At 38.6% G+C, this 13,602-nt stretch overlaps 1 protein-coding gene across 1 annotated transcript in view; it reads left to right on the top strand.

Moving 5' to 3' along the window:
• Positions 1-13,602, top strand: part of igfn1.4 (immunoglobulin like and fibronectin type III domain containing 1, tandem duplicate 4) — a 34,537-nt gene that overhangs the window by 1,479 nt on the left and 19,456 nt on the right. The window contains exons 2-9 of the mRNA XM_076269180.1: positions 4,717-4,839; positions 5,097-5,236; positions 5,322-5,421; positions 5,553-5,597; positions 8,998-9,037; positions 11,177-11,366; positions 11,488-11,601; positions 12,898-13,066. Of these exons, the coding sequence (XP_076125295.1) occupies positions 4,717-4,839; positions 5,097-5,236; positions 5,322-5,421; positions 5,553-5,597; positions 8,998-9,037; positions 11,177-11,366; positions 11,488-11,601; positions 12,898-13,066 (921 nt within the window). The remainder of the gene's footprint in view (positions 1-4,716; positions 4,840-5,096; positions 5,237-5,321; positions 5,422-5,552; positions 5,598-8,997; positions 9,038-11,176; positions 11,367-11,487; positions 11,602-12,897; positions 13,067-13,602) is intronic.

Genomic DNA, 13,602 nt, shown 5'->3' on the forward strand with positions numbered 1-13,602 from the left:
GTTGTGTTAGTTGAACAAAGATTATGAACTTCCTGTTTTGTAGGTTTGCCACTGATTTCGATGTAATGGAAGAATAGTTGAATGGTTTGAGTTGAATGGAAGATTGGTTTTGAAAAATTATCTCTATGATAACTTTCTTGAAGCTTTGTTTGAAGATCTGAAGATGATCTGCCAAATTTGGTGAATATTTGTTGAAGATTTATGGACACTGAATTTTTGTTTTGTTTAATCTGATATGGCAGCCACACATCATTTGGTCATCATAATAGCTTGTCATGTCCCATCCTTTGGATCTATGATTTTATCACCTGACATAACACCCAACACATCCAAAGGTTTGTGTGGTAAAGCATTTTTGCTTGTTGAAGTATTTTTGCACAACCGCAAGAATGTTCACACAACCCCTGGAAGTCAATACATCAAACAGGTACCGAGATGATTTCACTTCCTGTCTGGCGGCTTTGATGCCAATTTGAATCATGACCATGGACAAGCCGAATCATGATCATGGACAAATTGTCTTTAAAAAAAAACTAATTGTACAACCATCTTTTTGAGGTACACTTCGATTTTGGTGAAGAATGTAACACCCCAAGCCTCCCCAACCCCAATCAGTGCATCAAATTTCACCTTTTACCATGTTGTTCTATGGGCTACCATAAACTCCCATGGCGACATTGATGAAGACAATGAATGATAAAAAAGCAATAATGGATGCCAATCCGGTTGCCTGCATAGCATCCAATGATAAGAAAAGGTAAAAACAAGATGGGTGCCAAAGCAGCCTTTCTGTTTGGCTCCCAATGATGCTGCAAAAAAAGAAAATGTATGTACTAACCAAATAGAGGTGACTCGTGGTTTATTCATTCATGGATTTGGGAAATGTTTCTGTTGAGCAATGAGAAAGAAGTGTACAGTCTTGTCATCAAGCTGAAGATAGACCACATCAGGGAGAAAGTCTCCAGTGAACTCAAGACGGACAATGATGATGTCTAATGTCTGATAATTCAATGCAGAATATTGCAATTGCTTGAAGAAAAATATAAGCCAAAAGAAGACACCATTTCCAAAGGGAAGTCACTTACCAATCTGCTCTGTTCAATGAAGTACATGTATGCAATGTGGACACCTTGAGGACAAACATGTTCACGTCTGCCCCCCAAGAATTTTTCAGAATTTCAAAATCAGGTCTGTAAGCGCAACAACCAAAAGGTGTTGCAGAAAGAACTGTAAAGCTGAAGAGGAATCCACAACAAAAATGTGTTATGCTTGACAGTGTATTTAAAGTTAGTTGCTACTGTAAATGTTGCATTACACACCATGCAAGCATGTGAAAAGGTCAGGGCTTGTGACACTGTTACCAAAGCTGTACACTGGTGAAATGTCTAATGTAAAATTAGAGGAGGCATTTTGTTGTTTCCTCTTTAAAACATATAAAAATGGAAAAGGCATCCTCTTTTTGAAACATAAGATTTTAAAACATGCAAACCTAAAAACTGCACAACTAGATCACACATACTGTATCAATGATAATGTCATTATGTCAATGGTTCACAAGCTAATATTCCATCACTGCTCTGACTACCACATGTTTGCTTGATGACAACCTCCTTCTGTGGCTTCTGTGTCCTCTATGTTTATTCTGCGTCATTCATTTTCATGTGCTCACACAATTTTACTACAAAGCAGGTCCTGCACCAGAGAAAAAATATAAAAAGAAAGGTAGGAAAGGAGTCCAATGAGCCATGAGTATCTGTACCAGCAACCAAGCATGCACAATTTGATCTGTCTAATCTATTTGTGAATATGATCATGTTCCTGTACATGATTGATGACGTGTTTACATGAAGTGATCACTGCTTGTATGTTGTACATGTATTGTCTGTGCATATATAGGAAAAAAAACTGCAAAAACAACACTGAACTCAAATTTGTTCCCAAATGAGCAACAAATTTGAACTTCATAACATAAGATTGCAAGGAACACAAGCATAAAACCTGGTTCATTACTTCAGTCATTTAAATTTACATTTGTTTCAATTCATTTTATAAATCCCCAATCCTGAATCAACTGACCTGCTCCCAAGAACTCTCCACAGAGAGGGACTGAGGATAATTTAAATCAATTAAACAATATTTGTTTCACTTCTCAAATACTCTACCAATGTTCCATTTGCAGTGATTGCACCATCAGGGCAGCACACATGCTGCAACATGTTGTCATGTTATGTTGTGACATTGTCTAAACCTGGATTTTAGCTAAAATGTCATTATCCTATGATGACATTTCTGTTTGTTTCAGAGTTGTGCTTAAATGGCAGATACATTCTTTGATAGGCAGATTTTAATGGATCAACCTAGCTAAGTTTAGTAACTTGTGGGGCATGGGGTTGCACTGTAAATCTGATTTATGTGCATGTATATTTTTAAACCTGTATTTACGACTCATAGTTTGATCTTATAAGCCTGAGCTTGAGAAGCACACTCAATACAATTACATGGTTGTGAGCCACTTTGTACAGTAAGTATGCTTGGACATGTAACAAAATCATCCCCTTAATAATTTGGGTAACACTTTACTTGACAGGTGAGTTCATAACACATTCATAGCAGCTGTCATAAACTGCACATAAAGCATTCATGACCGTTTCATGAGACATGACTCAACATTCATACCAAACCTTTCATGAATGTGGAAGACAGAACGACGACAACTTGTCAAAATAAAAGTCAATCGCAAAGCACCATTGCCGTTTTTCTCTCCAGCCTTTGTAAATATTTCATGAATATCTTATGAAGTCTATATCAAATGTCACTTTACTATACAAGTTGTGAACAGTGGCGTAACTATAGTAGGTGCAGCAAGTGCAGTCGCACCAGGGCCCGTGACCTCCCGGGGCCCGTCGCTACCCCCGCCCTGCCTCCTTTTTTTTTTTTTAGAACTTTAGAATGTTAGAGCACGGAGAGTGAAGCGTCACTTCTATCGGAAGATGAGCGCTTAACCGATGCAGAGAGATACTTCAAAGTGCAGGTATTTAATGCAACTCTGGACATCATAATCAGTCAGCTCTCCCAAAGATTTGCAAGTATGCGGGAAACTTGTCATGTGTTTGAGTCTTTACGTCCTATGACCCTTGAACTCGCAGGTGATGATGAACTGCTTGAAAAGGCAAGACGTTTGTCAGACCATTATAGCAGGGACATTGCACCGACATTCCCAACACAACTCCTCTCATTCAGGTCTTGCTTTAAAGCAGAGATTTCACAGAAGTCATCTATTTTTCAACTTGCCAAAATGCTGGTGGTAGATTATGACAGTGTAACATCCACATTCGGGGAAGTGTGTAGTCATGTTGTTTCTGACATTGCCTGTGACTGTGGCAACAGCTAAGCGATCTTTTTCCAAACTCAAACTTATTAAGACCTATACCTAAGGAGCAGCATGGGGCAGGAGAGGCTCCGTGGGTTAGCTATCCTGTCCATTGAAAATACGAGAGCCAGAGCATTAAATATTGGGAACATCGTTGACGATTTTTTGCACAACGAAAGGCTCGTAAGATGGCCTTCTTCTAATGGCCTAATTCACGCATATTGGGGATTGTATGCATATGAATGATTTTATTTGTTTTCTGGGCGGTTAAATAAGTTAGGCTACATTAAGTTTTGTTTCTGCGCAGTGCGAGTTTATAAGCAAGCAATCTACGCTTTGATTATTCCCATAATTCTATGCGAGTTGATGTTAATGCAGTAATATTAGATTACCCTGGCCTGCAGGCTGTTAATAAAATTATTTTTTAATGTTTTCACATGTAATGGATATGTAGTCGTGTGTTTTTTATTTGAAATTGTAATCTGTAACTACTAAACTACTTCGGTGCCTCAGGCCCTTTTCATAAACAATTGAAGTCACCCTTAATGTGTATTGCATGTATCAGAGCTAATTCATCCTGGGCCAACGTTCGTTGGTATGGGGCCCGCGTAACGCTCTCGCACCTGGGCCCACCATTGGTTTGTTACGCCACTGGTTGTGAAGTATTCGTAATCACTGAGTTTAACACTGGAAGGTAGACTAGCATACATTCAGCTGACCCATAGTTGTGTAACCTGGAACGGTTGGACATTCCCAGTAGCAAAAGATGAGAAATCATCTGGAAAGGTTACATCATAAAACAAATAGATTTTCATGAAACAAAAATTATTTCCTTGACCATGGTATGTCTTGGCACTGGAGTAGCCCATTGACTCAGATGTGACATGATCAGGTAAGAGGTTTGGGACAAAAACGGCAATGCTGTTTTGCGATTGTTAGACTTTTATTTTAACAAGTTGTTGTCGTTCTGTCTTCCACAATCATGAAAGGTTTAGTATGAATGTTGAGTCATGTCTCATGAAACAGTCATGAATGCTTTATGTGCAGTTTATGACAGCTGCTATGAATGTGTTATGAACTCACCCGTCAAGTAAAATGTTACCATAATTTGATATAGATTTCATGATGGACAACTATTTGTATTTTGGAGGGGAAAAATAACTAAAAAGGGTTCATTTGTAGAGGTACATTTGCCGCCTTCTTGCCTTGTAGTAGCACATTTGCCTATATGTTTTATAACTGGTAGGTAGTCTATAATGAACAAAAGTATTAATAATAACATTAGGAAAACATGTGAAATAATAATAATATGTTACAAGTGACGCATGTAATTTCTATGTCATTAGTGGGCATCAAAAAGAAGTCCAAAGTGCCAGGGGTTATGATCACACAGTATGTGGAGGAACTTCCTGAAGGCAAGACCCACCCTGACTTCACACGTAAACCAATTGCCTTAACCATTCAAGAAGGTAAGGTGATAAAACAATGAGAGCCATAGCAATGGAATTCTTAATTAATTTTCTTGGCAAATGTTTCAATGTTTTCCTTCAAGCTGCAAAGTAGTCTTAGTACTACAGCTCATGCTAAACAAAATGCTACTAAATACACTAAATGTTTTGTGCATCCACAGTCATTAGTGAAGATCATGAAAAATGCTGAATGTCTAGAGTGGGTCAGCATCTGTTCTAATATTTATTACAAATGCAGTGTTATGTTTTTTCTTTAGGTAAATTAGCCATTTTCAAAGCTATTGTCACCGGAGATCCAGAACCAACAGTAACGTGGGCTCGTAATAATGGAGAGGTTACTGATAAGGAGAAATATCAAACCAAATTTGATCCAAATTCTCATGAGCACACCCTTGAGGCAAGTATTATGTAAAAACTCAACACAGGCAACAAACTAAAGGTTTAAGTGTTTTTCATGCTAAATTATTCTATTCTATTTGCAGATGCCAAATGTTTCATCAGATCAAGCTGACACATATAAATGCTATGCCAAAAATGAATTTGGGAAAGCTATTGTTACAGTTATGCTCAATGTTATAGAAGGTAAGACAAAAGCCATGATCTAATTATCTGCATGTGCAATCTGTATAAACTGGATACAAAAAACGAAAGCTTTAAACCAAAACATCTGAGGCAGCCAAATTCAGAATCTTTTTTGTGTCACTCATTTTCAGTTGGCTTCAAGAAAAAAAAGGCTCAACAACAGGTTGAACCTGAAGGTGAGTGTCAACACATTGGCATTTATTAATAATATACATTAAAAATGATCCCTCGGCATACATTATTTACCAACATGGCATTGTGTCTGCATGCTAACCTGCATCTCATTTGTTCATTTAGTTGTAAGTGGTATGAAGCCGGTGCTAAGAAAAAGGTAAGGTATAGTATGGTACGGTAAAGTATGGCGTATAGTATTAATAACCAAGGAGTTTACTGGAATTTGTCTTTATTGGGTAGTTTTGTACTGTTGTATTATCTCTGATGCTACTGTACGATACTTTAAAACAGGGATCTCCAACACGGTGCCAGTGGGCTACAGCCTATGAGGCGCCTGCACACCTTCTAAAAATAGCCAACAAGTCGCCTGCAGATCATCCTCCATTGTGAAGTTTTTAATAGATATTTAATTGTTACCAGAACCATTTTAAGAATGTATGTAGCCATACAGTACTAGGCTTGGGTATCGAATATCGAGTATTGGTTGGAACCGGGACTATCTTTGCGATTTTCCCGGAATCGTTCAAAAGTTTAAATTTCGATTCCTAGTTTCGATTCCCAGTCCGCCGACCGGAAGAAGAAACGGCTGAACACCACACCAAGCGCATAGTTCATAGAATTAAAATTCATGGAGAAGGTCAGACTATTTCATTCAAAAGCAGGGTTCCCGCGAATCCTTAAATAGTCTTAAATACAACTGAATTTTCGAAAGAGAGGTATTAAATGTGCGTATGGGACCGCCAGCGAGTGCAAGAGAGCGAGTGATGTCTCAATCCAGTTTCGTGTATTTAAAACGCAATTGTATAAGTGACTAGGCTATTAGGCTACGGGAGGAAGTGTAGTGGTTGCAGAGTGAAGATGTTTTTCACGGGTGTGGTTAAAGGTGTGAAAACGGTAATAATACAGTAGGCCTATGTACAAAATAATATGCCTGACGTTTTCGTGGTGTAGCTGAGGCCAGAGAGATATACAGGTAGCCTACGTGGAATGAGGAAGCCTACGGTAGAATGAGCGGGAGAAAGAGCGATAGGTTGGCCATACGTTCGGATTTAGGCCGGACATATTGATTTTAAAAGCCCTGTCCGGCGTCTGGCGCAGCCTCAAGCCGGACGCTCATTTGTTCTCCTTTTTGGAGTTGCGCTTGGCATCTAAAATCGTTGCTCGGACGCAGCATCGTTTCACAAACTATGGACGCGAAGACTGCTGCTCAAATTATGTGCAGTGCGTCGCAATCAGGAGGAAATACTGTATGTTAAGTTGATATGTTTGCATCTTTCCAGCGTGTGTTGCTGGCCTAGCCTAGGGAAGAAAATGTTATAATAGCCTACCTGTAACATCTGCCAGCAGCTTGCTTGCCAGCGTTTCCCAGTAGGCTAGGCCTACTTCGCAAAAGTTGTGAACTATAACCGCATATTTTTTGAATGTCGGCGACTGGCTACATAAAAAAAAAAACGTGCGTTCATAATACGTGCGTGCTTAAGATGAAACCAGCAGTTTTCAGCAGGATCACGCGAGGAGGACCTGTCTCTTAATTAATTTAAAACAAGTCAATGGTTTTACAATGTTTCAGTCAAGCTTTGGTAGGTTTAGATACAACTGGTATGCAAAATGTAAAGTGGATTAACTTTAATTTGCTGTGCTGCATATTGGACAATAGATGCACATAGTAAATTATATAAAGTAGGCTTATTAAAATATGTAAATAGCTTAGTCTAACTTTGAAAAAATATTGAAGGGAATCCAGTCCAGTGCACATGTCTTTGGCAAGTAGCCTAGGCTACTACAGACACTGGTGAAAAACAGTCAGCCTCAGCAGTAAGCAAAACCATGTAACATGTACAGCCAGCTTCAAAAGCAAGCAGCCCAGACCCTAAAATTGGGCATTTATAGCTTTGAAGGTAATTCACACACAATTATTTTTCTTTCGCCAAAATATATTTGGTAACTTCTGTAGACATCCAAAATGGAGTGGGGGTTAAAATTAGTAGGAAAAAAAACTATTGCATAAACAGTCATATATATCTTTTTGCCGTGGTATAGTCTTAAGTTTCATTTAGATGTCTTGAAAAGGTCTTAAAAGTCTTTAAATTTGCACTTGGAAAATGTGCAGATACCCTGAGAAAGACCGTTGGTTAGCTTGCTCATTTAAAATATCCTAAACTTTTTTTGACCCTGCCTCTTAAAAAAATCGGAATCGAGAATCGTTAGGAACCGGAATCGAAATAAGAAATCGGAATTGGAATCGGAATTGTTCAAATTCAAACGATACCCAACCCTATACAGTACATTACCTAGATATTGGTGATACCTTACAAATTGTAGCCAGGTTAAATTTCAGCCTTCCAAATCCCTTTCCCATTCATTCCTCCCATTCAAGAACAGTAGGAGAGCACATACACGCATAGACAGTAAAAGCTTGCTCGTCTGGTGTAGCCAACCATATCTTTGGGAAAGTTCTGTGGCCATTTCGTGTTCGTGCCATAGGGTTTGTGCATGATTGTTCAAGGACTGAAAAACAATTGCTTCAGCTCACAGGTCTTTTCTCCTCTACCTCTGTACTGCCTGGTGTAGCTATAGCTAAAGATCTAGTGGCATGCACGCTATGACATGACCTGACGGAAAAAAAAAAGTTAGATCATGGAGTGATTTCAGATGTCCAATTACTATAAAAGGCATCTTCATAATTAGGGTGATGTTGGTAATTGATTGCTATTGAAATGTTAAAACCAAATTGTCACTGAAATCAGAACTTAAACAGCCTCCAAATTCTTAATGGTGGATAATGCTAAAAATTGTAACCTATTGTGTAAGTTGTTCACTTCACATTTTTAAATAAAATTAGATTCCCCATACAAACTTTGAAATGAACAAACTGAACAAAAATGTTGGTAGTGTTGCATAATGATATTGAAGTACTGAAGAATCAGATAAAAATACAGTTGGTTAATATAAAGGGCCCTATTTTTGCAACGCAAAACCCATTGCAAAGCGTATTATTATCCCGACACAAAGCATATTCATATTGTACACTCGAGTTTTTCGCTATGCCATTCTCTTTTATTACAAGATGCGCTCAGGGGTGTGGCAATTAACAACTTAAGGTGTGGTCTTGGCACATTATCTGAAAATCGCTATCTTACACTATCTAAAAAGCATTATGCCACTAAGGGTGTCACGATTTCGATTTTATTTCGAAATCGATCGAAATTACATCTCAATCTCGAACTTCGAACTTAAAAGTAGAATCGACGATGCAGCCACACCCCCAATGTCACGTCCAGCATGTATGCCAAGACGCACAAACACACATGCACGTGCTGAACTGCAGCGTCAACACTCCTCTAATTTTAGGCTGCAGCCAGTTAAAATAAAGGCCTACACATCAACCTACCGAAATCAAAGCCCCTCTTGCTACTTTGAAATCACCGGTGTGGAAGTATTCGTTCATTAACGTCAATTAAAACTAACTTAGCCTACTCAACTTAGCAAGTGAAAAGATGGTCTAATTACAGTCCAAAGTTACTTTAAGGCTTAAAATGCACATTTATAAGTACATATTCCCCGAACACTAACCTTGGGTCTCTTCGGAGTGTGCTGAAACAATCAAATTAACATTCTGTGTTGTTTCATTTTATTATGTTCACGTCTCTGTTTTAGCCTAAAGTTAGTTCTGTTTACATTACAACCTCGAGGTTGGAACGGTTTCAAAGCGGTTTCAAAATAAAAGCCCCCCGAAAAAGAAAAGGCCAAAAAGAGTAAATAACATATAAGGAATGCATTAATAGTAATATTTTAAAAAGATCGAAAATCGAATCGAGACTTTAAAATCGAAAATTACATCGAATCGAGGATTTGGAGAATCGTGACACCCCTATATGCCACTGCAGGATAAATGTCCTTGGGTTTTTTATTCAGTCATTCAAACATTATTGGGGTACGTGTTGCTTTTTTCTGGCTATGTTTTCTATGGAAACCCATTGTCAGTTCATTCTGTGTGTAGTGAAAGTAATTAACTGTGTATAACTGTTTTGTTGTTGACTATGACACCACGGTGAAGGTAGTTTCACTTTGCCAAGGAGTTCAAATGATACACGAGTGCAGTGCAAATGCGTGTAGGCTATACTCTGGTAGGTTTTAGTAAAGCATGGTTTAGTGCAGGGATTCCCAAACTGTGGTATGCATACCACCGGTGGTACGCGTGCTGCCACTAGGGGGTACGGGAGATGAAAAGGGCAATGTCGGAAAGGTGTTAAAAATGATTAATTAATCCATAATCAAATTACTTAATAAATAATATATAATTTCGAATCGGGTTATAATGATATGGAAACGTGAAATTAAAGGAAATCATTTGTAAACTCTATAGCAGGCTATGTTTTCATTAAAAAATAAGCTACCCACAATACATGTGATTTCCTGCGGGCAGGCGCGTAAGTTTTGTGGAAGTATAGGCTACAGTAGAAGGCTATGCAAACATGGAAAAATGTTTGGCTAAAAACAGGGACGCTGTCCAAAAGGAATAATTAAAGCAATCGAAGAAGAGAAGCGAGAGAAACAGAGCAGGAGACAGGTAACGAATGGATGGGGGGGGGAGGTAGAATGATGAAGGTGGAGGGCAGGAGGATAAAAGAAAGGACGAGACAGAAAAGACTGCACTAAGAAAACGAAAGTAGCCTACTGTATGTTGAGGCATATAGGCCTAGGCTTCACATGGATCGGGAGACCGACTGCCCAAAGCCACAGTGTGCGGTTTGCAGTGAGGTGCGATCTAACCAGTCTAATGTTGTTCTCCACACTGTTTTTTTTAACGTGAGAGCTCATAGACCAGTTGCACATTTTGATTTTGTTATTTGATATCATGTAGGGCGGCTAATTAAACATGATGCCTGGAATGCGTCAATAGAATGTGTTACTTTTCGGATGGTGGGGGTACGCGAGCAGAGTCAGGATGTAGAAGGTGGTCCGCGGGAAAAAAAGTTTGGGAACCGCTGGTTTAGTGGAATACCTGTTCCATACAGTCCAGTGTGCAAGAATATCCCTTCAAACGTGCCAGTGACCATCAAAATACCAATGCGCTGTTTGTGCGGCCCGCCGGCCAATTTTCAAAACCCAATGTGGCCCTTGAGCCAAAAAGTTTGCCCACCCCTGGATTAAAGGATGTTACATCCAAAACACACCCATGACTGATTAAGAATGATTAAGAAACATAAGACCACCTTTTTGTGCCAGACGTAACGTTTAATAACAAAACCACCCCCAATGTGGACTGGACAAATCCCTAAGCTATTCGCCAGTGACCATGCATTTTAAATTGCCAAGATATAGCCCAAAGGCTTATAGGCCTTTCATAATATTGATAATTTAAATGTAAAAAATCACATATTTAGGAGGATTACCCTTGCAAAGAGGGGTGAGGGTCTGTTTGTTTCAAATGAGTAGCCCTCCATATGATTTCGGGTCCTTCAGGTAGCCCTCATTCCCAAAAAGGTTGGAGACCCCTGATTTAAAAGTTGTTCTGTGATGAACAACAATAACTAAAATGCATTTGCAAATTAAACTCCATTGTCTTTCCACTATTCAGTAAAGTGAAGCCTAAAGACCAGCAGGAGAGGAAAGATGGAGAACTTGACCCAAAGTTCTGGGAAATCTTGCTAAGTGCCGACAAGAAAGACTATGAGCGTATCTGTCAAGAGTATGGAGTTACAAATTTCCGCTGGATGTTGAAAAAACTGAATGAAATGAAAAAGGAAAGAGAAGAAGAGCAGGCACAGGTGAGGCTCTGACATGTTCTGTAATGATCATAGCTTATGATACAGAAAAGTAAGTTAAGTTATAGTGTGAATGTGTGTTTAAAAAAAAAAAAAAATGACACATCTCTGTCATTTTCCACAGTTTGTTAAAACCATAGAACACCTGAAACCAATTAAAGTAAATGCCTCTGGATGTGCATCATTTGAGCTTGAAATGGAACTACTGGAAGCTAGTAGCAGGATATTTATCTACAAGGTAAGACAAAGCAGCAGGTATTTACTTGAATAATGCATTCACAAATTCTCCACATCCAACTGGGAACAGGGGTGAGAAGTGCTTATTGATGGGAATTTCATAAGTCTTACATGAAAATAGAGAGCTGACTAATGCTTTGTTAGTATGTGGGGTACACTCCAAATAGGTAAAACTCACATGGATGACCTCAAACATCTCTCTACATCCGTTACAGCCATTCAAATGTTCCAATGGCACTGTTGCCACAAGGGCTAAAATGAGGATGCCTGTTTACTTTAAAAACTATTATTCTAGCGTGTTATTTGACAAGTAGTCAAATAACAATATTTATTTGACTACTGCCCAGATTAATATATATATATATATATATATATATATATATATATATATATATGAAACTACTACACAAGAGTTATAATGGCGATCAGAAACTGATGGTCAGAGCAGCAAAGTTTATAGACATTAAAGGTGTGGCCAGTCCATATTCACTAATTCAATGGCGTGATTTTGTGATCAAACGCTGGGCGCCGGGCGCAAAAGGGTTGTTTGTCTTGTTTCTTAACAACTTCAAACAGTGCATCGTATTTTGATAGTCAGCTATTTCTGACTTAGTTGAGTATAGCCTACAGTACATGCATCTGCACTCACCTATTATTATCAGCTGTGCTTTATATGCGCCTTCCGCAATAGACCAGGTTTTTCTTGGTCAGTGGTGTAATGATTTTTAGAGGGTGTAAGATAGCGATTTATGGATCATGCGAAAGACCACACCTTATGTCGTTAATTGCCACACCCCTTGGGTGCAAGGTTTAATAAAAGTGGATCGCCTGGCGAAAAATTCCCCACTTTATTGAGTGTAAGATCAGAATAAGCCTTGAGTCACGCTTTGCGCAACCTTGCGCCAGGTGCACGATAGGGCCCTATAACTTACATAGCGCATTTCAAGTTATATCGCGAGAGGGCAACATACTGTAATACTACAGACTCATTTCTAGGTATTCATTTAATATCTAAGACAGTAAATGCTAATGGGTTTGCACACCCGTTTTACACTACACGAAAAAAATAATACAGGAAAACTTCACGCACATACAGTATAATACATAATATACTTAGTGAGACGAACCTTGCATGCAGCCTATATTTGCATCATCGATTTTGCTACAGCTACAGGTACGTGGTATATGGAGCAAATGTTTTCCAAATGTTTTCCCATCCACAAACCATGTCCACGTGTGTCTAAAAATGGTCAGTATTAGTGTTGTTGTTTAAATGCATCATTTCTATTTTTAACAGGATGGTGAGATGGTTCCATTCAGTTTGGAAGTAGAGGATGAAGTCAAGCATGAATTGAAGCAAGTTGGGAAAAAATATACGTTCACCATACGAGACCTTCTGCCTGATGATGCTGGTCTTTATCAGATGGATGTTGAAGGAGTCACAGTTTTTTCCACAGACTTCAAAAGTAAGTCTATGACTCTCGGACCAATTGCCAATTTCAGTCTTTCCCCCCAGCAAGGTTTCCTAACCTTCTTAACACATGGAGATACACAGAATAAAATATTCAACATGCTCACATGTTTTAATAGGTTTATTCATCTTCCAAACACAATTATTTCACTCATCACCCCAAAAAGCCACAGCTCCCTCACCTATCATACAAATCATTCATCACATTTATCTCACTCTTCAGATTCTACAAAGTACTCCACTCAATGGATGCTCTGTTTACACTGCAAAAACTGCTTATCTAACAAAATCTAACCAAGTGTTATTAATCTTATATCAAGATAAAAAAAAACTAGTTGGTATTGTTTTCAGTATAAAGAGACTTACCTAGTGCTTTTTTGTGAAAACATTTGACTTAATTTAAAAAAAGTTTGACTTATTTTAAGACATCTCATCCTGACTACAAGCAAATTTGTCTGCCAGTGCGTTAAGCAAATTTGTCCTAAAAACTAGCAAATTTGTCTGCCAGTGCGTTGAGTAAATTTGTCTTGA

This window comes from Alosa pseudoharengus, unplaced genomic scaffold (assembly GCF_046254945.1).
Source record: "Alosa pseudoharengus isolate Yale_2024_CS ecotype anadromous, Long Island Sound unplaced genomic scaffold, YU_APseudo_1.1 YU_APseudo_1.1_scf_5, whole genome shotgun sequence".
NCBI classification, from domain to species: Eukaryota; Metazoa; Chordata; class Actinopteri; order Clupeiformes; family Clupeidae; genus Alosa; species Alosa pseudoharengus.